Here is a 27,802-nt window from a genome sequence, read left to right on the forward strand (position 1 = left end):
CCCCCACATCTAACAGGTCATCCTCTGACATTTTGGTCACCTTCTAAGAGATCCCACCATTAAACACATCTTCCCATCTCCCCTTTCCTCTTTCCTCAGGGACTCCTCTCCCTCCACAATTCAACCCTTGTTTCACTCAACCCTTTCACACCCAAACCACCCCCTCCCAAGAGTCTAGAGAGTCCAGAGTGGTTTATTGTCACATGTCCCATATTGAACAATGACATTCTCACTTGCAGCAGCATGAGAACAAGAGAACATGGAAACACCTTAAACAATATAATCAACGCAAAACAAAAGTTCAAAGTGTGTATATACATGCATACGCACATATACACATATATATATATACATATATACACACATATATATAAAATGCTGGAGTAACTCAGCAGGTCAGGCAGCATCTCAGGAGAGAAGGAATGGGTGACGTTTCGGGTCGAGACCCTTCTTCAGTCTGAAGAAGGGTCTCGACCCGAAACGTCGCCCATTCCTTCTCTCCTGAGATGCTGTCTGACCTGCTGAGTTACTCCAGCATTTTGTGAATAAATACCTGCGATTTGTACCAGCATCTGCAGTTATTTTCTTACACCGTATATATATATAGATCACACTAGACCAAGTGGACCCGTTGGGCCTAAACCTCTCCTGCATTGGTACAGCATCCTCTCCTCCCCCCTCCCCTCTCCCTCCCCCTCCCCCCTCCCTTCCCCTCCCCCCTTCCCCTCTTCCCCTCCCCCTTCCCCTCTTCCCCTCCCCACACTCCGTCCCCCTCAATCCCTCTTATCCTCCCCCCTCCCTCCAGCCCCTTCCCTCCAGCCCCCTCCCTCCACCCCCTCCCTCCCCCTTCCACTGCCATTTCCCCTCGCCCCCCACTCCATCCCCCTCAACCCCCTTTATCCTCCCTCTTGCCCCCTCCCTCCCCCCCCTCCCTCCCTAGGAGATAGATTTGAACTTTAAAATGTGAATAACTTTAAAAATATAACACCGATTTCAATGAAACTTCTTCCATTAGCACCAAAGGGACGACGGTGAGTAAGGTGGGCCTAACATTGTCGGGCTATCGTGTACCGTTTTGGCTGTAGTTCAGGAACAAACAAACAAACAAACAAACGAGAGTTTTAATGTATAGACATACATATACGCACACACACGCACGTACACACAAAAACCAAACAAACTATAATAGTGCAGGTACTTTCCCCTGCAACCGCAGGAGATGCAACACCTGCCCTTATACCTTCGCCCTCGACTCCATCTCGGGACCCCGACAGTCCTTTAAGGTTAGACAGAGGTCCACATGGAGCCCCTCAAACCTCATCTACTGCATCTGGTGTTAACGTTGTGGACCTCCTTGTCCATCACCCATTCACACTGTTTCTATGTTATTCCTTCTTTCTTAATAATAAAATTATAAAATATAAAATTCTTAAGGGGTTGGACAGGCTAGATGCGGGAAGATTGTTCCCAATGTTGGGGAAATCCAGAACCAGGGGTCACAGCTTAAGGATAAGGGGGAAGTCTTTTAGGACCGAGATGAGAAAGTTTTTTTTCACACAGAGAGTGGTGAGTCTGTGGAATTCTCTGCCACAGAAGGTAGTTGAGGCCAGTTCATTGGCTATATTTAAGAGGGAGTTAGATGTGGCCCTTGTGGCTAAAGGGATCAGGGGGTATGGAGAGAAGGCAGGTACAGGTTACTGAGTTGGATGATCAGCCATGATCATATTGAATGGCGGTGCAGGCTCGAAGGGCCGAATGGCCTACTCCTGCACCTATTTTCTATGTTTCTATGTTTCTCATCCACTCCCCACACACAGAGGGCCAATCTATATATTATCTATATACTAAAACTCTTGTTTGTTTGTTTGTTTGTTTGTTCCTGAACTACAGCCAAAGCGGTCGGTACACGTTAGCGCGATGGTGAGTAAGGTGGGCCTAACATTGTCGCGCTATCGTGTACCGCTTTGGCTAACAAACGAGAGTTTTAGTATATAGATTTGGCCAGGTAGGGAAAGTTTTAGAAGGATATGGAGCAAAGAAAGTAAAAATGCAGACACAAGGAACTGCAGATGCTGGTTTACAAAAAAATCACACAAAGCGCTGGAGTAACTCAGCGGGTCAGGCACCATCTCTGGAGGTCATGGACAGGCTGAGGAAGATGGGTCCTGTCAGTCTGAGGAAGGGTCCCGACTAGGGTTGCCAACTATCGCACTCCCAAATACGGGACAAGGAGACTTCACCGCCCCGCGCCCCCACGTGACATCATCCAGCCAGCGGCCACGTGCTCCCGCTCCACCAGTGGCGGCCGCTCGGGTCGGGAGACTGGTTGCTAAGCAACCTCTGTTAGGCGAACACACTCGGCCCTGCTCCCCGAACACCCTCCGTTAGCCTACACTGTCCAGGCCTTCTGGGGTCCACGGGCCTACAGCGCCCCCCTGGGCCTAATATGGGACAAGGGCGGTACCGTACGGGACAAACCAATTTAGCCCAAAATATGGGATGTCCCAGCTAATACGGGACAGTTGGCAACCCTAGTCCCAACCTGAAAGGTAACCGATCGGAAAGAATTGTCTATCGTTTAATTCCTCTGGTCCTCACCTTTCACCCCACCGGCCCCCACATCTAACAGGTCATCCTCTGACATTTTGGTCACCTTCTAAGAGATCCCACCATTAAACACATCTTCCCATCTCCCCTTTCCTCTTTCCTCAGGGACTCCTCTCCCTCCACAATTCAACCCTTGTTTCACTCAACCCTTTCACACCCAAACCACCCCCTCCCAAGAGTCTAGAGAGTCCAGAGTGGTTTATTGTCACATGTCCCATATTGAACAATGACATTCTCACTTGCAGCAGCATGAGAACAAGAGAACATGGAAACACCTTAAACAATATAATCAACGCAAAACAAAAGTTCAAAGTGTGTATATACACGCATACGCACATATACACATATATATATATACATATATACACACATATATATAAAATGCTGGAGTAACTCAGCAGGTCAGGCAGCATCTCTGGAGAGAAGGAATGGGTGACGTTTCGGGTCGAGACCCTTCTTCAGTCTGAAGAAGGGTCTCGACCCGAAACGTCGCCCATTCCTTCTCTCCTGAGATGCTGTCTGCCCCGCTGAGTTACTCCAGCATTTTGTGAATAAATACCTGCGATTTGTACCAGCATCTGCAGTTATTTTCTTACACCGTATATATATATAGATCACACTAGACCAAGTGGACCCGTTGGGCCTAAACCTCTCCTGCATTGGTACAGCATCCTCTCCTCCCCCCTCCCCTCTCCCTCCCCCTCCCCCCTCCCTTCCCCTCCCCCCTTCCCCTCTTCCCCTCCCCACACTCCATCCCCCTCAACCCCCCTTATCCTCCCCCCTCCCTCCAGCCCCCTCCCTCCAGCCCCCTTCCCTCCAGCCCCCTTCCCTCCAGCCCCCTTCCCTCCCTAGGAGATAGATTTGAACTTTAAAATGTGAATAACTTTAAAAATATAACACCGATTTCAATGAAACTTCTTCCATTAGCACCAAAGGGACGACGGTGAGTAAGGTGGGCCTAACATTGTCGGGCTATCGTGTACCGTTTTGGCTGTAGTTCAGGAACAAACAAACAAACAAACAAACGAGAGTTTTAGTGTGTAGACATACATATACGCACACACACGCACGTACACACAAAAACCAAACAAACTATAATAGTGCAGGTACTTTCCCCTGCAACCGCAGGAGATGCAACACCTGCCCTTATACCTTCGCCCTCGACTCCATCTCGGGACCCCGACAGTCCTTTAAGGTTAGACAGAGGTCCACATGGAGCCCCTCAAACCTCATCTACTGCATCTGGTGTTAACGTTGTGGACCTCCTTGTCCATCACCCATTCACACTGTTTCTATGTTATTCCTTCTTTCTTAATAATAAAATTATAAAATATAAAATTCTTAAGGGGTTGGACAGGCTAGATGCGGGAAGATTGTTCCCAATGTTGGGGAAATCCAGAACCAGGGGTCACAGCTTAAGGATAAGGGGGAAGTCTTTTAGGACCGAGATGAGAAAGTTTTTTTTCACACAGAGAGTGGTGAGTCTGTGGAATTCTCTGCCACAGAAGGTAGTTGAGGCCAGTTCATTGGCTATATTTAAGAGGGAGTTAGATGTGGCCCTTGTGGCTAAAGGGATCAGGGGGTATGGAGAGAAGGCAGGTACAGGTTACTGAGTTGGATGATCAGCCATGATCATATTGAATGGCGGTGCAGGCTCGAAGGGCCGAATGGCCTACTCCTGCACCTATTTTCTATGTTTCTATGTTTCTCATCCACTCCCCACACACAGAGGGCCAATCTATATATTATCTATATACTAAAACTCTCGTTTGTTTGTTTGTTTGTTTGTTCCTGAACTACAGCCAAAGCGGTCGGTACACGTTAGCGTGACGGTGAGTAAGGTGGGCCTAACATTGTCGCGCTATCGTGTACCGCTTTGGCTAACAAACGAGAGTTTTAGTATATAGATTTGGCCAGGTAGGGAAAGTTTTAGAAGGATATGGAGCAAAGAAAGTAAAAATGCAGACACAAGGAACTGCAGATGCTGGTTTACAAAAAAATCACACAAAGCGCTGGAGTAACTCAGCGGGTCAGGCACCATCTCTGGAGGTCATGGACAGGCTGAGGAAGATGGGTCCTGTCAGTCTGAGGAAGGGTCCCGACTAGGGTTGCCAACTATCGCACTCCCAAATACGGGACAAGGAGACTTCACCGCCCCGCGCCCCCACGTGACATCATCCAGCCAGCGGCCACGTGCTCCCGCTCCACCAATGGCGGCCGCTCGGGTCGGGAGACTGGTTGCTAAGCAACCTCTGTTAGGCGAACACACTCGGCCCTGCTCCCCGAACACCCTCCGTTAGCCTACACTGTCCAGGCCTTCTGGGGCCCACGGGCCTACAGCGCCCCCCTGGGCCTAATATGGGACAAGGGCGGTACCGTACGGGACAAACCAATTTAGCCCAAAATATGGGATGTTCCAGCTAATACGGGACAGTTGGCAACCCTAGTCCCAACCTGAAAGGTAACCGATCGGAAAGAATTGTCTATCGTTTAATTCCTCTGGTCCTCACCTTTCACCCCACCGGCCCCCACATCTAACAGGTCATCCTCTGACATTTTGGTCACCTTCTAAGAGATCCCACCATTAAACACATCTTCCCATCTCCCCTTTCCTCTTTCCTCAGGGACTCCTCTCCCTCCACAATTCAACCCTTGTTTCACTCAACCCTTTCACACCCAAACCACCCCCTCCCAAGAGTCTAGAGAGTCCAGAGTGGTTTATTGTCACATGTCCCATATTGAACAATGACATTCTCACTTGCAGCAGCATGAGAACAAGAGAACATGGAAACACCTTAAACAATATAATCAACGCAAAACAAAAGTTCAAAGTGTGTATATACATGCATACGCACATATACACATATATATATATACATATATACACACATATATATAAAATGCTGGAGTAACTCAGCAGGTCAGGCAGCATCTCAGGAGAGAAGGAATGGGTGACGTTTCGGGTCGAGTCCCTTCTTCAGTCTGAAGAAGGGTCTTGACCCGAAACGTCGCCCATTCCTTCTCTCCTGAGATGCTGTCTGCCCCGCTGAGTTACTCCAGCATTTTGTGAATAAATACCTGCGATTTGTACCAGCATCTGCAGTTATTTTCTTACACCGTATATATATATAGATCACACTAGACCAAGTGGACCCGTTGGGCCTAAACATCTCCTGCATTGGTACAGCATCCTCTCCTCCCCCCTCCCCTCTCCCTCCCCCTCCCCCCTCCCTTCCCCTCCCCCCTTCCCCTCTTCCCCTCCCCACACTCCATCCCCCTCAACCCCCCTTATCCTCCCCCCTCCCTCCAGCCCCCTCCCTCCAGCCCCCTTCCCTCCAGCCCCCTTCCCTCCCTAGGAGATAGATTTGAACTTTAAAATGTGAATAACTTTAAAAATATAACACCGATTTCAATGAAACTTCTTCCATTAGCACCAAAGGGACGACGGTGAGTAAGGTGGGCCTAACATTGTCGGGCTATCGTGTACCGTTTTGGCTGTAGTTCAGGAACAAACAAACAAACAAACAAACGAGAGTTTTAATGTATAGACATACATATACGCACACACACGCACGTACACACAAAAACCAAACAAACTATAATAGTGCAGGTACTTTCCCCTGCAACCGCAGGAGATGCAACACCTGCCCTTATACCTTCGCCCTCGACTCCATCTCGGGACCCCGACAGTCCTTTAAGGTTAGACAGAGGTCCACATGGAGCCCCTCAAACCTCATCTACTGCATCTGGTGTTAACGTTGTGGACCTCCTTGTCCATCACCCATTCACACTGTTTCCATGTTATTCCTTCTTTCTTAATAATAAAATTATAAAATATAAAATTCTTAAGGGGTTGGACAGGCTAGATGCGGGAAGATTGTTCCCGATGTTGGGGAAATCCAGAACCAGGGGTCACAGCTTAAGGATAAGGGGGAAGTCTTTTAGGACCGAGATGAGAAAGTTTTTTTTCACACAGAGAGTGGTGAGTCTGTGGAATTCTCTGCCACAGAAGGTAGTTGAGGCCAGTTCATTGGCTATATTTAAGAGGGAGTTAGATGTGGCCCTTGTGGCTAAAGGGATCAGGGGGTATGGAGAGAAGGCAGGTACAGGTTACTGAGCTGGATGATCAGCCATGATCATATTGAATGGCGGTGCAGGCTCGAAGGGCCGAATGGCCTACTCCTGCACCTATTTTCTATGTTTCTATGTTTCTCATCCACTCCCCACACACAGAGGGCCAATCTATATATTATCTATATACTAAAACTCTCGTTTGTTTGTTTGTTTGTTTGTTCCTGAACTACAGCCAAAGCGGTCGGTACACGTTAGCGTGACGGTGAGTAAGGTGGGCCTAACATTGTCGCGCTATCGTGTACCGCTTTGGCTAACAAACGAGAGTTTTAGTATATAGATTTGGCCAGGTAGGGAAAGTTTTAGAAGGATATGGAGCAAAGAAAGTAAAAATGCAGACACAAGGAACTGCAGATGCTGGTTTACAAAAAAATCACACAAAGCGCTGGAGTAACTCAGCGGGTCAGGCACCATCTCTGGAGGTCATGGACAGGCTGAGGAAGATGGGTCCTGTCAGTCTGAGGAAGGGTCCCGACTAGGGTTGCCAACTATCGCACTCCCAAATACGGGACAAGGAGACTTCACCGCCCCGCGCCCCCACGTGACATCATCCAGCCAGCGGCCACGTGCTCCCGCTCCACCAATGGCGGCCGCTCGGGTCGGGAGACTGGTTGCTAAGCAACCTCTGTTAGGCGAACACACTCGGCCCTGCTCCCCGAACACCCTCCGTTAGCCTACACTGTCCAGGCCTTCTGGGGCCCACGGGCCTACAGCGCCCCCCTGGGCCTAATATGGGACAAGGGCGGTACCGTACGGGACAAACCAATTTAGCCCAAAATATGGGATGTCCCAGCTAATACGGGACAGTTGGCAACCCTAGTCCCAACCTGAAAGGTAACCGATCGGAAAGAATTGTCTATCGTTTAATTCCTCTGGTCCTCACCTTTCACCCCACCGGCCCCCACATCTAACAGGTCATCCTATGACATTTTGGTCACCTTCTAAGAGATCCCACCATTAAACACATCTTCCCATCTCCCCTTTCCTCTTTCCTCAGGGACTCCTCTCCCTCCACAATTCAACCCTTGTTTCACTCAACCCTTTCACACCCAAACCACCCCCTCCCAAGAGTCTAGAGAGTCCAGAGTGGTTTATTGTCACATGTCCCATATTGAACAATGACATTCTCACTTGCAGCAGCATGAGAACAAGAGAACATGGAAACACCTTAAACAATATAATCAACGCAAAACAAAAGTTCAAAGTGTGTATATACACGCATACGCACATATACACATATATATATATACATATATACACACATATATATAAAATGCTGGAGTAACTCAGCAGGTCAGGCAGCATCTCAGGAGAGAAGGAATGGGTGACGTTTCGGGTCGAGACCCTTCTTCAGTCTGAAGAAGGGTCTTGACCCGAAACGTCGCCCATTCCTTCTCTCCTGAGATGCTGTCTGCCCCGCTGAGTTACTCCAGCATTTTGTGAATAAATACCTGCGATTTGTACCAGCATCTGCAGTTATTTTCTTACACCGTATATATATATAGATCACACTAGACCAAGTGGACCCGTTGGGCCTAAACCTCTCCTGCATTGGTACAGCATCCTCTCCTCCCCCCTCCCCTCTCCCTCCCCCTCTCCCCTCCCTTCCCCTCCCCTCTTCCCCTCCCCACACTCCATCCCCCTCAACCCCCCTTATCCTCCCCCCTCCCTCCAGCCCCCTCCCTCCAGCCCCCTTCCCTCCAGCCCCCTTCCCTCCCTAGGAGATAGATTTGAACTTTAAAATGTGAATAACTTTAAAAATATAACACCGATTTCAATGAAACTTCTTCCATTAGCACCAAAGGGACGACGGTGAGTAAGGTGGGCCTAACATTGTCGGGCTATCGTCTACCGTTTTGGCTGTAGTTCAGGAACAAACAAACAAACAAACAAACGAGAGTTTTAATGTATAGACATACATATACGCACACACACGCACGTACACACAAAAACCAAACAAACTATAATAGTGCAGGTACTTTCCCCTGCAACCGCAGGAGATGCAACACCTGCCCTTATACCTTCGCCCTCGACTCCATCTCGGGACCCCGACAGTCCTTTAAGGTTAGACAGAGGTCCACATGGAGCCCCTCAAACCTCATCTACTGCATCTGGTGTTAACGTTGTGGACCTCCTTGTCCATCACCCATTCACACTGTTTCTATGTTATTCCTTCTTTCTTAATAATAAAATTATAAAATATAAAATTCTTAAGGGGTTGGACAGGCTAGATGCGGGAAGATTGTTCCCAATGTTGGGGAAATCCAGAACCAGGGGTCACAGCTTAAGGATAAGGGGGAAGTCTTTTAGGACCGAGATGAGAAAGTTTTTTTTCACACAGAGAGTGGTGAGTCTGTGGAATTCTCTGCCACAGAAGGTAGTTGAGGCCAGTTCATTGGCTATATTTAAGAGGGAGTTAGATGTGGCCCTTGTGGCTAAAGGGATCAGGGGGTATGGAGAGAAGGCAGGTACAGGTTACTGAGTTGGATGATCAGCCATGATCATATTGAATGGCGGTGCAGGCTCGAAGGGCCGAATGGCCTACTCCTGCACCTATTTTCTATGTTTCTATGTTTCTCATCCACTCCCCACACACAGAGGGCCAATCTATATATTATCTATATACTAAAACTCTTGTTTGTTTGTTTGTTTGTTTGTTCCTGAACTACAGCCAAAGCGGTCGGTACACGTTAGCGTGACGGTGAGTAAGGTGGGCCTAACATTGTCGCGCTATCGTGTACCGTTTTGGCTAACAAACGAGAGTTTTAGTATATAGATTTGGCCAGGTAGGGAAAGTTTTAGAAGGATATGGAGCAAAGAAAGTAAAAATGCAGACACAAGGAACTGCAGATGCTGGTTTACAAAAAAATCACACAAAGCGCTGGAGTAACTCAGCGGGTCAGGCACCATCTCTGGAGGTCATGGACAGGCTGAGGAAGATGGGTCCTGTCAGTCTGAGGAAGGGTCCCGACTAGGGTTGCCAACTATCGCACTCCCAAATACGGGACAAGGAGACTTCACCGCCCCGCGCCCCCACGTGACATCATCCAGCCAGCGGCCACGTGCTCCCGCTCCACCAGTGGCGGCCGCTCGGGTCGGGAGACTGGTTGCTAAGCAACCTCTGTTAGGCGAACACACTCGGCCCTGCTCCCCGAACACCCTCCGTTAGCCTACACTGTCCAGGCCTTCTGGGGCCCACGGGCCTACAGCGCCCCCCTGGGCCTAATATGGGACAAGGGCGGTACCGTACGGGACAAACCAATTTAGCCCAAAATATGGGATGTCCCAGCTAATACGGGACAGTTGGCAACCCTAGTCCCAACCTGAAAGGTAACCGATCGGAAAGAATTGTCTATCGTTTAATTCCTCTGGTCCTTACCTTTCACCCCACCGGCCCCCACATCTAACAGGTCATCCTATGACATTTTGGTCACCTTCTAAGAGATCCCACCATTAAACACATCTTCCCATCTCCCCTTTCCTCTTTCCTCAGGGACTCCTCTCCCTCCACAATTCAACCCTTGTTTCACTCAACCCTTTCACACCCAAACCACCCCCTCCCAAGAGTCTAGAGAGTCCAGAGTGGTTTATTGTCACATGTCCCATATTGAACAATGACATTCTCACTTGCAGCAGCATGAGAACAAGAGAACATGGAAACACCTTAAACAATATAATCAACGCAAAACAAAAGTTCAAAGTGTGTATATACACGCATACGCACATATACACATATATATATATACATATATACACACATATATATAAAATGCTGGAGTAACTCAGCAGGTCAGGCAGCATCTCAGGAGAGAAGGAATGGGTGACGTTTCGGGTCGAGACCCTTCTTCAGTCTGAAGAAGGGTCTCGACCCGAAACGTCGCCCATTCCTTCTCTCCTGAGATGCTGTCTGCCCCGCTGAGTTACTCCAGCATTTTGTGAATAAATACCTGCGATTTGTACCAGCATCTGCAGTTATTTTCTTACACCGTATATATATATAGATCACACTAGACCAAGTGGACCCGTTGGGCCTAAACCTCTCCTGCATTGGTACAGCATCCTCTCCTCCCCCCTCCCCTCTCCCTCCCCCTCCCCCCTCCCTTCCCCTCCCCCCTTCCCCTCTTCCCCTCCCCACACTCCATCCCCCTCAACCCCCCTTATCCTCCCCCCTCCCTCCAGCCCCCTCCCACCAGCCCCCTTCCCTCCCTAGGAGATAGATTTGAACTTTAAAATGTGAATAACTTTAAAAATATAACACCGATTTCAATGAAACTTCTTCCATTAGCACCAAAGGGACGACGGTGAGTAAGGTGGGCCTAACATTGTCGGGCTATCGTGTACCGTTTTGGCTGTAGTTCAGGAACAAACAAACAAACAAACAAACGAGAGTTTTAATGTATAGACATACATATACGCACACACACGCACGTACACACAAAAACCAAACAAACTATAATAGTGCAGGTACTTTCCCCTGCAACCGCAGGAGATGCAACACCTGCCCTTATACCTTCGCCCTCGACTCCATCTCGGGACCCCGACAGTCCTTTAAGGTTAGACAGAGGTCCACATGGAGCCCCTCAAACCTCATCTACTGCATCTGGTGTTAACGTTGTGGACCTCCTTGTCCATCACCCATTCACACTGTTTCTATGTTATTCCTTCTTTCTTAATAATAAAATTATAAAATATAAAATTCTTAAGGGGTTGGACAGGCTAGATGCGGGAAGATTGTTCCCAATGTTGGGGAAATCCAGAACCAGGGGTCACAGCTTAAGGATAAGGGGGAAGTCTTTTAGGACCGAGATGAGAAAGTTTTTTTTCACACAGAGAGTGGTGAGTCTGTGGAATTCTCTGCCACAGAAGGTAGTTGAGGCCAGTTCATTGGCTATATTTAAGAGGGAGTTAGATGTGGCCCTTGTGGCTAAAGGGATCAGGGGGTATGGAGAGAAGGCAGGTACAGGTTACTGAGTTGGATGATCAGCCATGATCATATTGAATGGCGGTGCAGGCTCGAAGGGCCGAATGGCCTACTCCTGCACCTATTTTCTATGTTTCTATGTTTCTCATCCACTCCCCACACACAGAGGGCCAATCTATATATTATCTATATACTAAAACTCTCGTTTGTTTGTTTGTTTGTTTGTTCCTGAACTACAGCCAAAGCGGTCGGTACACGTTAGCGTGACGGTGAGTAAGGTGGGCCTAACATTGTCGCGCTATCGTGTACCGCTTTGGCTAACAAACGAGAGTTTTAGTATATAGATTTGGCCAGGTAGGGAAAGTTTTAGAAGGATATGGAGCAAAGAAAGTAAAAATGCAGACACAAGGAACTGCAGATGCTGGTTTACAAAAAAATCACACAAAGCGCTGGAGTAACTCAGCGGGTCAGGCACCATCTCTGGAGGTCATGGACAGGCTGAGGAAGATGGGTCCTGTCAGTCTGAGGAAGGGTCCCGACTAGGGTTGCCAACTATCGCACTCCCAAATACGGGACAAGGAGACTTCACCGCCCCGCGCCCCCACGTGACATCATCCAGCCAGCGGCCACGTGCTCCCGCTCCACCAATGGCGGCCGCTCGGGTCGGGAGACTGGTTGCTAAGCAACCTCTGTTAGGCGAACACACTCGGCCCTGCTCCCCGAACACCCTCCGTTAGCCTACACTGTCCAGGCCTTCTGGGGCCCACGGGCCTACAGCGCCCCCCTGGGCCTAATATGGGACAAGGGCGGTACCGTACGGGACAAACCAATTTAGCCCAAAATATGGGATGTCCCAGCTAATACGGGACAGTTGGCAACCCTAGTCCCAACCTGAAAGGTAACCGATCGGAAAGAATTGTCTATCGTTTAATTCCTCTGGTCCTCACCTTTCACCCCACCGGCCCCCACATCTAACAGGTCATCCTCTGACATTTTGGTCACCTTCTAAGAGATCCCACCATTAAACACATCTTCCCATCTCCCCTTTCCTCTTTCCTCAGGGACTCCTCTCCCTCCACAATTCAACCCTTGTTTCACTCAACCCTTTCACACCCAAACCACCCCCTCCCAAGAGTCTAGAGAGTCCAGAGTGGTTTATTGTCACATGTCCCATATTGAACAATGACATTCTCACTTGCAGCAGCATGAGAACAAGAGAACATGGAAACACCTTAAACAATATAATCAACGCAAAACAAAAGTTCAAAGTGTGTATATACACGCATACGCACATATACACATATATATATATACATATATACACACATATATATAAAATGCTGGAGTAACTCAGCAGGTCAGGCAGCATCTCAGGAGAGAAGGAATGGGTGACGTTTCGGGTCGAGACCCTTCTTCAGTCTGAAGAAGGGTCTCGACCCGAAACGTCGCCCATTCCTTCTCTCCTGAGATGCTGTCTGCCCCGCTGAGTTACTCCAGCATTTTGTGAATAAATACCTGCGATTTGTACCAGCATCTGCAGTTATTTTCTTACACCGTATATATATATAGATCACACTAGACCAAGTGGACCCGTTGGGCCTAAACCTCTCCTGCATTGGTACAGCATCCTCTCCTCCCCCCTCCCCTCTCCCTCCCCCTCCCCCCTCCCTTCCCCTCCCCCCTTCCCCTCTTCCCCTCCCCACACTCCATCCCCCTCAACCCCCCTTATCCTCCCCCCTCCCTCCAGCCCCCTCCCTCCAGCCCCCTTCCCTCCAGCCCCCTTCCCTCCCTAGGAGATAGATTTGAACTTTAAAATGTGAATAACTTTAAAAATATAACACCGATTTCAATGAAACTTCTTCCATTAGCACCAAAGGGACGACGGTGAGTAAGGTGGGCCTAACATTGTCGGGCTATCGTGTACCGTTTTGGCTGTAGTTCAGGAACAAACAAACAAACAAACAAACGAGAGTTTTAATGTATAGACATACATATACGCACACACACGCACGTACACACAAAAACCAAACAAACTATAATAGTGCAGGTACTTTCCCCTGCAACCGCAGGAGATGCAACACCTGCCCTTATACCTTCGCCCTCGACTCCATCTCGGGACCCCGACAGTCCTTTAAGGTTAGACAGAGGTCCACATGGAGCCCCTCAAACCTCATCTACTGCATCTGGTGTTAACGTTGTGGACCTCCTTGTCCATCACCCATTCACACTGTTTCTATGTTATTCCTTCTTTCTTAATAATAAAATTATAAAATATAAAATTCTTAAGGGGTTGGACAGGCTAGATGCGGGAAGATTGTTCCCAATGTTGGAGAAATCCAGAACCAGGGGTCACAGCTTAAGGATAAGGGGGAAGTCTTTTAGGACCGAGATGAGAAAGTTTTTTTTCACACAGAGAGTGGTGAGTCTGTGGAATTCTCTGCCACAGAAGGTAGTTGAGGCCAGTTCATTGGCTATATTTAAGAGGGAGTTAGATGTGGCCCTTGTGGCTAAAGGGATCAGGGGGTATGGAGAGAAGGCAGGTACAGGTTACTGAGTTGGATGATCAGCCATGATCATATTGAATGGCGGTGCAGGCTCGAAGGGCCGAATGGCCTACTCCTGCACCTATTTTCTATGTTTCTATGTTTCTCATCCACTCCCCACACACAGAGGGCCAATCTATATATTATCTATATACTAAAACTCTCGTTTGTTTGTTTGTTTGTTTGTTCCTGAACTACAGCCAAAGCGGTCGGTACACGTTAGCGCGACGGTGAGTAAGGTGGGCCTAACATTGTCGCGCTATCGTGTACCGTTTTGGCCGTAGTTCAGGAACAAACAAACGAGAGTTTTAGTATATAGATTTGGCCAGGTAGGGAAAGTTTTAGAAGGATATGGAGCAAAGAAAGTAAAAATGCAGACACAAGGAACTGCAGATGCTGGTTTACAAAAAAATCACACAAAGCGCTGGAGTAACTCAGCGGGTCAGGCACCATCTCTGGAGGTCATGGATGGGTAACGTTTGGGGTCGAGACCCTTCTTTAGTTGGGAAGAATGGGGCTGGCTTAGATGGGCGTCTTGGTCAGCATGGGTCGAGTTGGGCCGAAGGGCCTGTTTCTGTTCTGTTCCCTATAGACAATGACGAGAATATTACCCAAAGTGGGAGCCTGACTCTGTGTTGTACAGTGGGCCTCTGTGTCACAGGCAGGTGGTGTCGGGTTAGGTAGGGGAGATTCCGCTGGATCTGAAGTGGTGCTTTTCCGAACGGGAATTCCAAGGATGACTGGGGGATTGATGTCCGATTGAGATTTCCGCCAATGTGTCTGTCTCTGGGGCTGGTTTTAATTTTACCCTCTCCCTCATTCCTTGCGAAACCACCTGTCGGGACGTGTGGCGTGAAGCCTAGCGAGCGTGAGACAGTTCCTGTTTTGTGGTAACGAGCCGGAGTTGCACAGCACAGATGTGGGCTTCACTGCACAGCAGCTGCCATCTGCTATCAAAGCAAGCAGGAGCCCCCTCACACTTCAAAATCCTCACCTGCTTTGTCCTTCGGGCTTGCCAACAAAGGCGCTCGCAGTCTGACGAAGGGTCCTGACCCGAAGCATAGCCTGCCCGCTTTCTCCAGAGGTGCTGCCTGGCCCGCTGAGCCACTCCAGCATTGTGCTTCTACGATCAGGTTAAGATTCACGTACCAACCCGCTGTGAAGATGGGCGTTCACATCGTAAGCACAGCGAAGGTTTATCCTTTTAGACTTTAGAGATACAGCGTGGAAGCAGGCCCTTCGGCCCGCCGGGTCCGTGCTGCCCAGCGATCCCCTCCCGTACACGAGCACGATCCCACACACTAGGGACAGTTTACAAGTTCACAGAAGCCAATCAACCCGCAAACCTGTACGTGTTTGGAAACCGGAGCACCCGGAGAAAATCTACAGTCACGGGCGAGAACGTGCAAACTCCGTACAGACAGCACCCGTGGTCTGGATCGAACTAGGGTCTCTGGCGCTGTGAGGCAGCAAGTCTACCGCTGTAAACGCCGGTCTTTAAACGCCGGTTTCTTTACATAATCAGCAGTGCAGTTAAGCACATCTGGATCCCAGCTGTGCGCCAGATGTGGCTCTTGGCTGATGCACGTATGGGGCAGTATCGCTGGCAGGCGCTGCGTGGCGGCGGCTTGGGGAGTATGTTGAGGCGTGTGGCTGCCTGGGTGCTGGCTCTGGGCCTGTGTCGGCTCTGGCAGCAGGCAGCGTGGTGCCACAGTGGGGAATTGGTTAATCCGGGGCTCAGGCAGAAGTGTGTGCAGGGAGCCCCCCCCCCTTCCCTTCCCTTCCCTCCCCTCCCCTCCCCTCCCCTCCCCCTCCCCCTCCCCTCCCCTCCCCTCCCCTCCCCTCCCCTCCCCTCCCCTCCCCTCCCCTCCCCTCCCCTCCCCTCCCCTCCCCTCCCCTCCCCTCCCCTCCCCTCCCCTCCCCTCCCCTCCCCTCCCCTCCCCTCCCCTCCCCTCCCCTCCCCTCCCCTCCCCTCCCCCTCCCCTCCCCTACCCTCCCCTCCCCTCCCCCTCCCCTCCCCTCCCCTCCCCCTCCCCTCCCCTCCCCTCCCCTCCCCTCCCCTCCCCTCCCCTCCCCCTCCCCTCCCCTCCCCTCCCCTCCCGTCCCCTTCCCCCAGCTGTAACAGGCTGCTCTGATTGTGCTTGGTCTGAGCAATGTAATGGGTGGGATCCGGAACGCACTGCCAGAGAAGGTGATGGACACTGCTGCACACTCACACCATTCAAGTGTTTGCACAAACTAGGGTCATTGGCTTGTTGTGTGTAAATTGTCCCTGTGTAAGAAGGAACTGCAGATGCTGGTTTAAATCTTATAGAAACGTTCATTTATTCCATATATCTCTATATCACCGTCTATATTCCTCCTTTCCCTTTCCCCTGACTAGTCTGATGAAGGGTCTTGTCCCGAGACGTCACCCAGTCCATCTCTTGTATTCACTGGAGTTTAGAAGGATGAGAGGGGATCTTATAGAGACGTATAAAATTATAAAAGGACTGGACAAGCTAGATGCAGGAAAAATGTTCCCAATGTTGGGGGGGGGGGTCCAGAACCAGGGGACACAGTCTAAGAATAAAGGGGAGGGCATTTAAAACTGAGGTGAGAAATAACTTTTCCACCCAGAAAGTTGTGAATTTGTGGTTCTCTGCCACAGAAGGCAGCTGAGGCCAATTCACTGGATGAATTTAAAAGAGAGTTAGATAGAGCTCTAGGGGCTAGTGGAATCAAGGGATATGGGGAGAAAGCAGGCAAGGGTTACTGATTGTGGATGATCAGCCATGATCACAATGAATGTCGGTGCTGGCTCGAAGGGCCAAATGGCCTCCTCCTGCACCTATTTTCTATGTTTAGGAAAAATACTGCAGATGCTGGTTAAAATTGAAGGTAGACACAAAATGCTGGAGTAACTCAGCGGGACAGGCAGCATCTCTGGAGAGAAGGAATGGGTGACGTTTCGGGTCGAGACCCTTCTTCATTCTGAAGAAGGGTCTCTACCCGAAACTTCACCCATTCCTTCTCTCCAGAGATGCTACCTGACCCCTGTAAATTGTGCTTAGTGTGTGTAGGATAGCATTAATGTGCGCGGATTGCTGGTCGGCACGGACTCGGTGGGCCGAAGGGCCTGTTTCCGCGCTGTATCTCTAAATTAAACTAAACTAAAGCAGTTGAATTGTCAAGACAGAGAAGTTTAGTTTTCGTTTAGAAAAACAGCGAGGAAACAGGCCCATCGGCCCATCGATTCCGCGCCAACCTGCGATCCCCGCACACTAACACTGTCCCATACACGCACGAGGGACGATGTATAATTACACCAAGCCAATTAATCTACAAACCTGTATGTCAATAGACAATAGACAATAGGTGCAGGAGTAGGCCATTCAGCCCTTCGAGCCAGCTCCTGTCTTTAGAGTGCGGGAGGAAACCGGAGATCCTGGAAAAAACCCATGCAGGTCACGGAGAGAACGTTGACAAGTACCCGTAGTTGGGATCGAAACCGAGTCCCTGGCGCTGTGAGGCAGCAACTCTACCGTTGTGCCACCGTGCCGCGCTGGTACAAGTCACCGTGGTAATCTGCTGTGGCAAACTGCTCACTCCATCAAACCTCCCGAAAGGAACTTTCCGAACACGTTAAAGCCCAATCCAAAATGTACCTTAGAGCTGTGAGAGTCCATTCAGCCCATCCTGGTCCCTGCTGGGTTGGGAAAGTCCATGAGTACCCAAGTTATCAGAGCTGAATTAGGACCTTTGGCCCACGTCTACTCCACCATTCAATCATGGCTGGTCTGTCTCTCCCTCTCCACCCCTTCACGACAACTACACGGGAACTACACCCCAACTACAGCCTCTACACACCAACTACATGGCAACTACACAGCCTCTACACACCAACTACATGGCAACTACACAGGAACTACACGCCAACTACATGGCAACCACACAGGAACTACACGCCAACTACATGGCAACCACACAGGAACTACACGCCAACTACATGGCAACTACACAGCCTCTACACACCAACTACATGGCAACCACACAGGAACTACACACTAACTACATGGCAACTACACAGCCTCTACATGCCAACTACATGGCAACTACACAGCCCCTACACCCCAACTACATGACAACTAAGCCCCTACACACCAACTACATGGCAACTACACGGGAACTACACACTAACTACATGGCAACTACACATCAACAACACATCAACTACACAGCCCTACACACTGACTACACACAAATTCTGCTAGATAGTACAGGAAAAACACTGCAATAGCGACGAGATATTAGTGCCAAACACAATTAGGTAAATAAAAACAAGTCCATAGCTGTATGAGACGTGTTCAGTTTCCGAGGTAGGATTAGGGTTGTGTAGGTTGTTTCAAGAACCTACACAGGAGTTGCAGGGAAGTAGCTGCTCCTGAACCTGCGGCTGGCGTGGGCCTACAGGCTTCTGCATCTCAGCCGCAGCGAGACGAGGGCACGGGCCGCGTGCTGGCGATCTCTGATGATAGATGCCGTGTCCTCAAGGCAACGCCTCACGTAGATGCCGCCTAACCCATCCTGTTCCAAGGAGACCAACCTCACACTCTTCAAAATCTATCTTTCCAGTAAGGTGGGAACCACATTTAGGGTTGCCAACTATTTCACTCCCAAATAAGGGACAAGGTGACGTCACCGCCCCGCGCCTCAAGTGACCTCACCCAGCCAGCGGACACGTGCTCCCACTCCACCTATGGCGGCCGCCCGGGCCGGGAAGCGGGTTGCTACGCAACCTTTGTTAGGCGGCGCATGGGCCTACACCATCCGGGACTACAGTGGCCCCCAGGCTACAGTGTCCGGGCCTACAGTGTCCGTGCCTACAGTGTCCGGGCCTACAGTGTCCGGGCCTACAGTGTCCGGGCCTACAGTGTCCGGGCCTACAGTGGCCGGGCCTACAGTGTCTGGGCCTACAGTGTCCGTGCCTACAGTGTCCGGGCCTACAGTGTCCAGGCCTACAGTGTCCGGGCCTACAGTGTCCGGGCCTACAGTGTCCGGGCCTACAGTGTCCGGGCCTACAGTGTCCGGGCCTAAACTGTCCGGGCCTGCAGTGTCCGGGCCTACAGTGTCCGGGCCTACAGTGTCCGGGCCTACAGTGTCCGGGCCTACAGTGGCCGGGCCTACAGTGTCTGGGCCTACAGTGTCCGGGCCTAATACGGGACTAAAAGACATTCTGGCCTTCCATCACAGTGAGGAGGGGACTGGAGGAGACTCACTGTGATGGATGTTTCTTTTTTTTGTGTGTTGGTTGGGGTTGTGTAATTTGCTTATTTTATTGCTTTTATTGTTGGACTGTGGGTGACTAAATTTCATCCAAATGGCAGCATCTCTGGAGAGAAGGAACGGGTGAAGATCAAGGGAAATGTGGAACAGATCATTGTTAGTTGGGGGAAGAAAAGAACAAAGCAAACAGAGGTGAAATGTAGTCGGAGACAGTAAGACTGGTCGGAGAACTGGGAAAGGGGAGGGATGGAGAGAGGGGGAATGCAAGGGTTACTTGGAGTTAGAGAAGTCAATGTTCATACCTCTGGGTTGTAAGCTACCCAAGCAAAATATGAGGTGTTGTTCTAAACTAGTGTGTAGGCAGCTCCAGCATAAAACAACCTTGATTTGCCCTAACTTTTGTTTTTATTTGCTTGTGGGCACAGTGTGGGCATCACAGGGCGTTGCTGCCTGAGAGAAGCTGGCAATGAACCACCACCACGAGCTATTAATAGTGGTTTGGGTACAACAGGGTGGACACAATAGATGGACACAAAATGCTGGGGTAACTCAGCGGGACAGGCAGCAACTCGAGAGAGAAGGAATGGGTGGCCCATTCCATCTCTCCCGAGATGCTGCCTGACCCACTGAGTTAGAATGAGTTATACACTGGAATTTAGAAGAATGAGAGGGGATCTTATTGAAACATATAAGATTATTAAGGGATTGGACACGTTAGAGGCAGGAAACATGTTCGCAATGTTGGGGGAGTCCAGAACCAGTGGCCACAGTTTAAGAATAAGGGGTAGGCCATTTAGAACGGAGATGAGGAAAAAGTTTTTTCAGTCAGAGAGTTGTAAATCTGTGGAATTCTCTGCCTCAGAAGGCAGTGGAGGCCAATTCTCTGGATGCTTTCAAGAGAGAGCTAGATAGAGCTCTTAAGGATAACGGAGTCAGGGGGTATGGGGAGAAGGCAGGAATGGGGTACTGATTGAGAATGATGAGCCATGATCACATTGAATGGCGGTGCTGGCTCGAAGGGCCGAATGGCCTACTCCTGCACCTATTGTCTATTGTCACTCCAGCATTTGGTGTCTACCTTTAAACCAGCATCTGCAGTTTTTGTCCGACTAAGGTGTCTACGAGCTGGGCTACAGCACGAGCTTTGCCCAGTTCTGAGTGCGATGGCAATGGCGATGACCAGAAAGATGAGGCTTAAGTCGACACCAAAAGGTAGCCGTCTCCACTCCACCCCTCGTGACAGTGCAGCTTTCTCTCAGCACCAACTGGGTGCGGTAGTTTGCACAGGAAACCCTCCCCGCAGCTTGTTCTGCAACCCACAGCCTGTGTTCATTCCCCTGCTGCTTCTCTTTGAGGTTCATGGTCGTTGCAAAAGAGACGGACGAATTTTTTGAAGTGGTTGAGCAGACAGCGATTTCAGTGGGCACGTTTCAGTGCCACGCCTTGTCTCCACCCAGAACTAACACGATCTTATCGAGGTGTACAAAATCATGAGAGGAATAGATCACGTAGTAGATGCACAGAATCTAGGGTTGCCAACTGTCCCGCATTAGCCGGGACATCCCGTACTTTGGGCTAAATTGGTTTGTCCCGTATGGGACCGCCCTTGTCCTGTATTAGGCTCGGTCGGCGCTGTAGGCCCGGACACTGTAGGCCCGGACACTGTAGGCCTGGACACTGTAGGCCCGGACACTGTAGGCCCGGACACTGTGGGCCCGGACACTGTAGGCCCGGACACTGTAGGCCCGAACACTGTAGGCCCAGACAGTTTAGGCCCGGACACTGTAGGCCCGGACACTGTAGGCCCGGACACTGTAGGCCCGGACACTGTAGGCCCATGCGCCGCCTAACAAAGGTTGCGTAGCAACCCGCTTCCTGGCCCGGGCGGCCGCCATTGGTGGAGCGGGAGCACGTGGCCGCTGGCTGGGTGAGGTCACGTGGGGCGGTGACGTCACCCTTTGTCCCTAATTTGGGAATGAGAAAGTTGGCAACCCTAGCAGAATCTCTTGCCCAGAGTAGGGGAATATAGGACCAGAGGACATAGGTTCAAGGTGAGGGGGAAAAGATTTAATAGGAATCTGAGGGGTAACTCTTTCACACAAAGGGTGGTGGGTGTATGGAACGAGCTGCCAGAGGAGGTAGTTGAGGCTGGGACTATCCCAACGTTTAACAGTTAGACAGATGCATGGATAGGTTACAGGGATTACAGGCAGGTGGGACTAGTGTAGCTGGGACATGTTGGACGGTGTGGGCAGGTTGGGCCGAAGGGCCTGTTTCCATTCTATATCACTATGACTCTACGATCTGTTATGCAGTTTCCACATTGATAGATTGGAGGGTTGAATTTTGCACAGCACCCAGACTTCTTCTTCTTGCGTATGGCGTGCACAGCCTAAAGTTGTAGGCCAAGGGTAGACATCCAGGCCAGGGCAGCATCAGTTGCTGGGTGGATGGCCTTGATGCCCCCAGGGAAAAGCCTCAGTCAGCAGTCATTCACGAGGGATGTGTGGGATGGTCTGGTCTGGATATCTGCAGTGGCAGGCAGGGCTGTCTGTCTGTCACCCCCCACTTGTGCAGGTGATGGGCTGTCCTTGCATGGAGGGTGTGGATCCTGTTCAGCACCCGGACTAGTCTGAGCACATCACGGTCAACTAAGTCCCATTGAGACTGATGGATTGCCATAAAGGCCACAGTCATGTGATAGGAGTAGAATTAGGCCATTCGGCCCATCAAGTCTACTCCACCGTTCAATCATGGCTGATCCGTCTCTCCCTCCCAACCCCACTCTCCTGCCTTCTCCCCACAACTCCCGACACCCGTACTGATCAAGCATCTATCTATCTCTACCACAAAAATATCCACTGACTTATGTGGCAAAGAATTCCACAGATTCACCGCCCTCTGACTAAAGAAATTTCTCACAAAATGCTGGAGTAACTCAGCAGGTCAGGCAGCATCTCAGGAGAGAAAGAATGGGTGATGTTTCGGGTCGAGACCCTTCTTCAGACTGCTGAGTTACTCCAGCATTTTGTGAATAAATACCTTCAATTTGTACCAGCATCTGCAGTTATTTTCTTACACTTCTTAAAGAACTTTCTCCTCGTCTCCTTCCTAAAAGAACGTCCTTTAATCTGAGGCTATGACCTCTAGTCCTAGACTTTGCTACTAGTTGAAACATCCTCTCCACATCCACTCTATCCAAGCCTTTCAGTATTCTGAATGTGGCTGCCCATTGAATTTGTCCTGTGGGCAAAAGGGGGCTGGGATGGACGTGATGGGCCAAAGGGGCCATTCTTGACCTCTGCAATTTGAATCAAAGAGTGATACAGCGTGGAAACAGGCCCTTCAGACCAACTTACCTACACCAACCAGCATGCCCCATCAGCACTAGTCCCACCTGCCTGCGTTTGGCCCATATCACTCTAAACCTGTCCTCTCCATCACCTGTCAAAATGTTTTTTAAATGTTCTAGTAGTATCTGCCTCAACTACTTCCTCTGGCAATTCGTTCCATACAAAACCTTTGGGTTAGACAGTAGACAATAGACAATAGGTGCAGGAGTAGGCCATTCTGCCCTTTGAGCCAGCACCGCCATTCACTGTGATCATGGCTGAGCGTCCACAATCAGTACCCCGTTCCTGCCTTCTCCCCATTTCCCCTGACTCCGCTATCTTTAAGAGCTCTATCTAACTCTCTCTTGAATGCATTCAGAGAATTGGCCTCCGCTGCCTTCTGAGGCAGAGAATTCCACAGATTCACAACTCCTGTTGTGAAGTACAATCTGGTTGAGAGTCCAATCCTATGGATAACCAGCGCAGTAACAGAACTGCATTAAATGCACCTTGAACGGCGATATCCCCTCTCTCACTGAGCCGCTGCACATGCGTCTGACTGCCGCATGGTTGCCGAGAATTGCAGTTTGGGTTCTCGCAAAGAAGGAAAGAAACTATCCATTAGCCGTACTAACGTGGTCAGCACTTGCGGCATTTTGGCCTTGACTGGGCCTCAAGAGAGCTGCCTCCTTCGGTTTAATGTGTAACAAGGAACTGCAGATGCTGGCTTACGGAGAAGATTTAGGTTTCGGTTCGTTGGTGTCACGACTGTCAGGTGAAAAGCTTTGCTTTGCATGCTATCCAATAAGATCAGATATTACGGTGCAGGCTCGAAGGGCCGAATGGCCTACTCCTGCACCTATTTTCTATGTTTCTATACTAATATATATAAATACGATCAATGTAAAATAACAGAGGGGAGTAAGCTGTTCCTGAGTCTGGTGGTGCTTGCTTTCAAGCTTCTGTACCTTCTGTCAGACGGGAATGGGGAGAAGAAGGAATGACTGGGGTGGGACAAGTTCTACTTCAACATGCTTTAGGAATCAATGCGTGAAACCACAATGGAATAACTGGCTAACAATGCTTTGTTTTGCTTTCAGAATAACAATCATTTTGCTTTGTTTTCTTTCAGAACCTGCCGCCTGGAACTCAGTATGTCGGCAGCCTACAGTTACCATACATCAACAAGGTATTTCGTCTGCCCAGATTATAACTAACGTGCAGGAGCAATAACACGGTGGCGCAGCGGTAGAGTTGCCGCCTTACAGCGAATGCAGCGCCGGAGACCCGGGTTCCATCCCGACTACGGGCGCCGTCTGTACGGAGTTTGTACGTTCTCCCCGTGACCTGCGTGGGTTTTCTCCGAGACCTTCGGTTTCCTCCCACACTCCAAAGACGTGCAGGTTTGCAGGTTAATTGGCTGGGTAAATGTAAAAAATTGTCCCTAGTGGGTGCAGGATAGTGTTAATGTGTGGGGATCGCTGGTCGCCGGTGGGCTGAAGGACCTATTTCCGCGCTATATCTCTAAACTAAAAGAAATAGGCCATTCGGTCCAATAAGAACCTTGTTCAATAAGAACATGGTCAGTCTTGGTCAATAAGAACATGCTGCTAAATAAGACCATGGTCGGTCTTGTTCCTTAGCCCCACGTTTTGTGCGCTGGCTCCATAATTAGTCTTTAGTTTAGTTCAGAGATACAGCGTGGAAACAGGCCCTTCAGCCCACCGAGTCCGTACCGACCAACGATCCCCGCACATTAACGCACTGGGGACAACTTTGCATTTACACCAAGCCAATTAACCTACAAACCTGCACGTCTTTGGAGTGTGGGAGGAAACCGGAGCACCCGGAGAAAACCCACGCAGGTGTGCCACTGCCCCGCCGGTCATTGATGAGATTTCTCTGACAGTCGACATAGGCGAGAAATAGGTAATATAATGCCCCAAACTTGTGAAACGTCCCAGGGAAATTAAATTGGAGAGCTTTTGGCAAGGAGCCGCGGATGGAGGCATTAGGACAGGTGACAGTGATTAAGATAAAGTTAGATTGCGTGCTAATGTATTCCGTGCTAAAAGAGTTTTGATGTGCGCTGCTTGGCAGGCCAGATGTGAGTGCTTTATTGTTCAGCCAACTGTGGATTTGGCAGCCAGATGCATGCAGCCCATGTTTCGAGAGCGCGAAACAATGAGAGATTCTTTGCAAAGAGAGCTGCAGCCTTGAGTCATCGTCACGGGACTGCATACCACCATTGCTCTGGTACCGAGTGAAAATGCACGCGGCCTTCGGTAGAAACAACCTCTTTGTCTCTGGGTCTTTCCCCGAGTCTAGCGGGGTTTTTTCTTGCTCTTCCGCTGACTGGACTGGAAGGCTGGTGTCCCGGGGTTGTGCAGGGTGACACGGTAACGCAGCGGGTAGAGCTGCTGCCTCACAGCGCCGGAGACCCGGGTTCCGTCCTTTTCGCGGGTGCTGCCTGTGTGGAGTTTGCACGTTCTCCCCATGACCTGCACAGGTTTTGTCCGGGTGCTCACAGTCCAAAGACGTGCGTGTTTGTCGGTGAATTGGCTTGTGTAAATTGGCCTCCAGTGTGTGGGGTGGTGCTAGTGTACAGGGCGATTGCTGGTCAGCTTAGACTCAGTGGGCTGAAGGGCCTGTGGCCACAGGCTCTCAACTCGATTCGGGGGGGAAATACACACAGTCCCTAGCCTTTTCCAATTTCTTTTTTTTTTAAATATTATTTTTATTGCTGTTTCAAATAGCATAAAAAAACATTCAACATTACATAAAATAACCATATAACCATATAACCATATAACAACTACAGCACGGAAACAGGCCCGTTCAGCCCTACCAGTCCACGCCGACCACTCTCCCTGACCTAGTCTCATCTACCTGCTCTCAGACCATAACCCTCTAATCCCCTCTTATCCATATACCTATCCAATTTACTCTTAAATAATAAAATCGAGCCTGCCTCCACCACTTCCACCGGAAGCCCATTCCATACAGCCACCACCCTCTGAGTAAAGAAGTTACCCCTCATGTTACCCCTAAACTTTTGTCCCTCAATTCTGAAGCTATGTCCCCTTGTTGGAATCTTCCCCACTCTCAAAGGGAAAAGCCTACCCACGTCAACTCTGTCCGTCCCTCTTAAAATTTTAAAAACCTCTATCAAGTCCCCCCTCAACCTTCTACGCTCCAAAGAATAAAGACCCAACCTGTTCAACCTCTCTCTGTAGCTTAAGTGCTGAAACCCAGGCAACATTCTAGTAAAGCTCCTCTGTACCCTCTCCATAACATAACATAACATAACAAGGCACATCAACAGCAAGGTCACTTTTAGGCACCTAAAGGCACTTTAAATATAAAGGTAGTAAAGCATGTTTCTGCTATAGTACATGTTTTTATATATATATATATATATATATATATATATGCTCCCACCTTTAATAACCTAACCAGCCAATAATCACAATGAAAATAAAGACAGTCAGCAGTTCACTACAATGCCCCAGATGCTGCCCGACCGACGTTTTGTAAAGTTGTCGTGCGGTCACGGTGAGAGCCCGTGCAAACTCCACATTGACAGCGCCCGAGATCAGATAAGCCAGGGGCGTATGGCGTTGTGAGGAGGCTTTGCTGCGAATTTATTGCGTGAAATATTCCTAATACAACCTCTCGTTGGCTTTCAGATCAGTGAAGCTACAGCAAAACAGAAACCAAAAGTTGAATTTTGCTTCGGTGAGTACTTAAGCTGGATGTCAGTAGTTGAAAGCTAACACTCAATCTTGAAATCTCTGAAGCACTCTGTTCCAATTTACCAGCTTGTGCTGCTTGGCAGATGTCATCCGATGCCTCAACTCCTGCTTGGAGCCATAGATCCATACAGCACAGAAGCAGGCCCTTCAGCCCACTATGTCCATGCACGGTGGCGCAGCGGTAGAGTTGCTGCCTTACAGCAAATGCAGCGCCGGAGATTCAGGTTCGATCCCGACTACGGGCGCCGTCTGTACGGAGTCTGTACGTTCTCCCCGGTTCTCTACGAGATCTTCGGTTTTCTCCCACACTCGAAATACGTACAGGTATGTAGGTTAATTGGCTGGGCAAATGTAAAAATTGTCCCTAGTGTGTAGTGTTAATGTGCGGGGCTCGCTGGGCGGCGCGGACCCGGTGGGCCGAAGGGCCTGTTTCCGCGCTGTATCTCTAAATCTAAAAAAAAACATCAAGCACCCACCCTTACCTGTACACCAGCTAAAGCATACCGACGCCTTTACTTCCTTAAAAGACTTGGGAAGTTCAGCATGTCCCCAGCGTTTCGTCACCCATTCCTTCTCTCCGGAGATGCTGCCTGTCCCGCTGAGTTACTCCAGCATTTTGTGTCTATCTTCGGTTTAAACCAGCATCTGCAGTTCCTTCCTACGCAGTCGCCTCACATGACTGAAGCACACCAAACCGTTGGGAGAAAAGAGCAGGGCGCTGCAGGAATTTGGCCAGAGAATGAACATTGACAATGGAGATGGTTGCAGTCAGGATCCTTTTTGCCGGCACTTTGTCCTTTGCCCTGACAGCATCGTGTTACCTCATGCTAAACTAATGGATAGACACAAAATGCTGGAGTAACTCAGCGGGTCAGGCAGCATCTCTGGAGAGAAAGAGTAGACAATAGACAATAGACAATAGGTGCAAGAGAAGGCCATTCGGCCCTTCGAGCCAGCATCGCCATTCAATGTGATCATGGCTGATCATTCTCAATCAGTACCCCGTTCCTGCCTTCTCCCCATACCCCCTGACTCCGCTATCCTTAAGAGCTCTATCTCGCTCTCTCTTGAATGCATTCAGAGAATTGGCCTCCGCTGCCTTCTGAGGCAGAGAATTCCACAGATTCACAACTCTCTGACTGAAAAGGTTTTTCCTCATCTCAGTTCTAAATGGCCTACCCCTTATTCTTAAACTGTGGCCCCTTGTTCTGGACTCCCCCAACATTGGGAACATGTTTCCTGCCTCTA

General features: G+C 49.8%; 1 protein-coding gene across 2 annotated transcripts in view; it reads left to right on the plus strand.

Annotated features, from left to right (window-relative positions):
- LOC144610202 (pleckstrin homology domain-containing family A member 2-like) overlaps positions 1-27,802 on the plus strand; it is a 117,671-nt gene that overhangs the window by 38,521 nt on the left and 51,348 nt on the right. For both annotated transcript variants that reach the window (XM_078428773.1, XM_078428774.1), the window contains exons 3-4: positions 23,932-23,988; positions 26,489-26,537. In XM_078428773.1, coding sequence (XP_078284899.1) covers positions 23,932-23,988; positions 26,489-26,537 — 106 coding nt within the window. The remainder of the gene's footprint in view (positions 1-23,931; positions 23,989-26,488; positions 26,538-27,802) is intronic.

The sequence above is a fragment of the Rhinoraja longicauda genome, chromosome 36 (assembly GCF_053455715.1).
Source record: "Rhinoraja longicauda isolate Sanriku21f chromosome 36, sRhiLon1.1, whole genome shotgun sequence".
In the NCBI taxonomy this organism is placed as follows: Eukaryota; Metazoa; Chordata; class Chondrichthyes; order Rajiformes; family Arhynchobatidae; genus Rhinoraja; species Rhinoraja longicauda.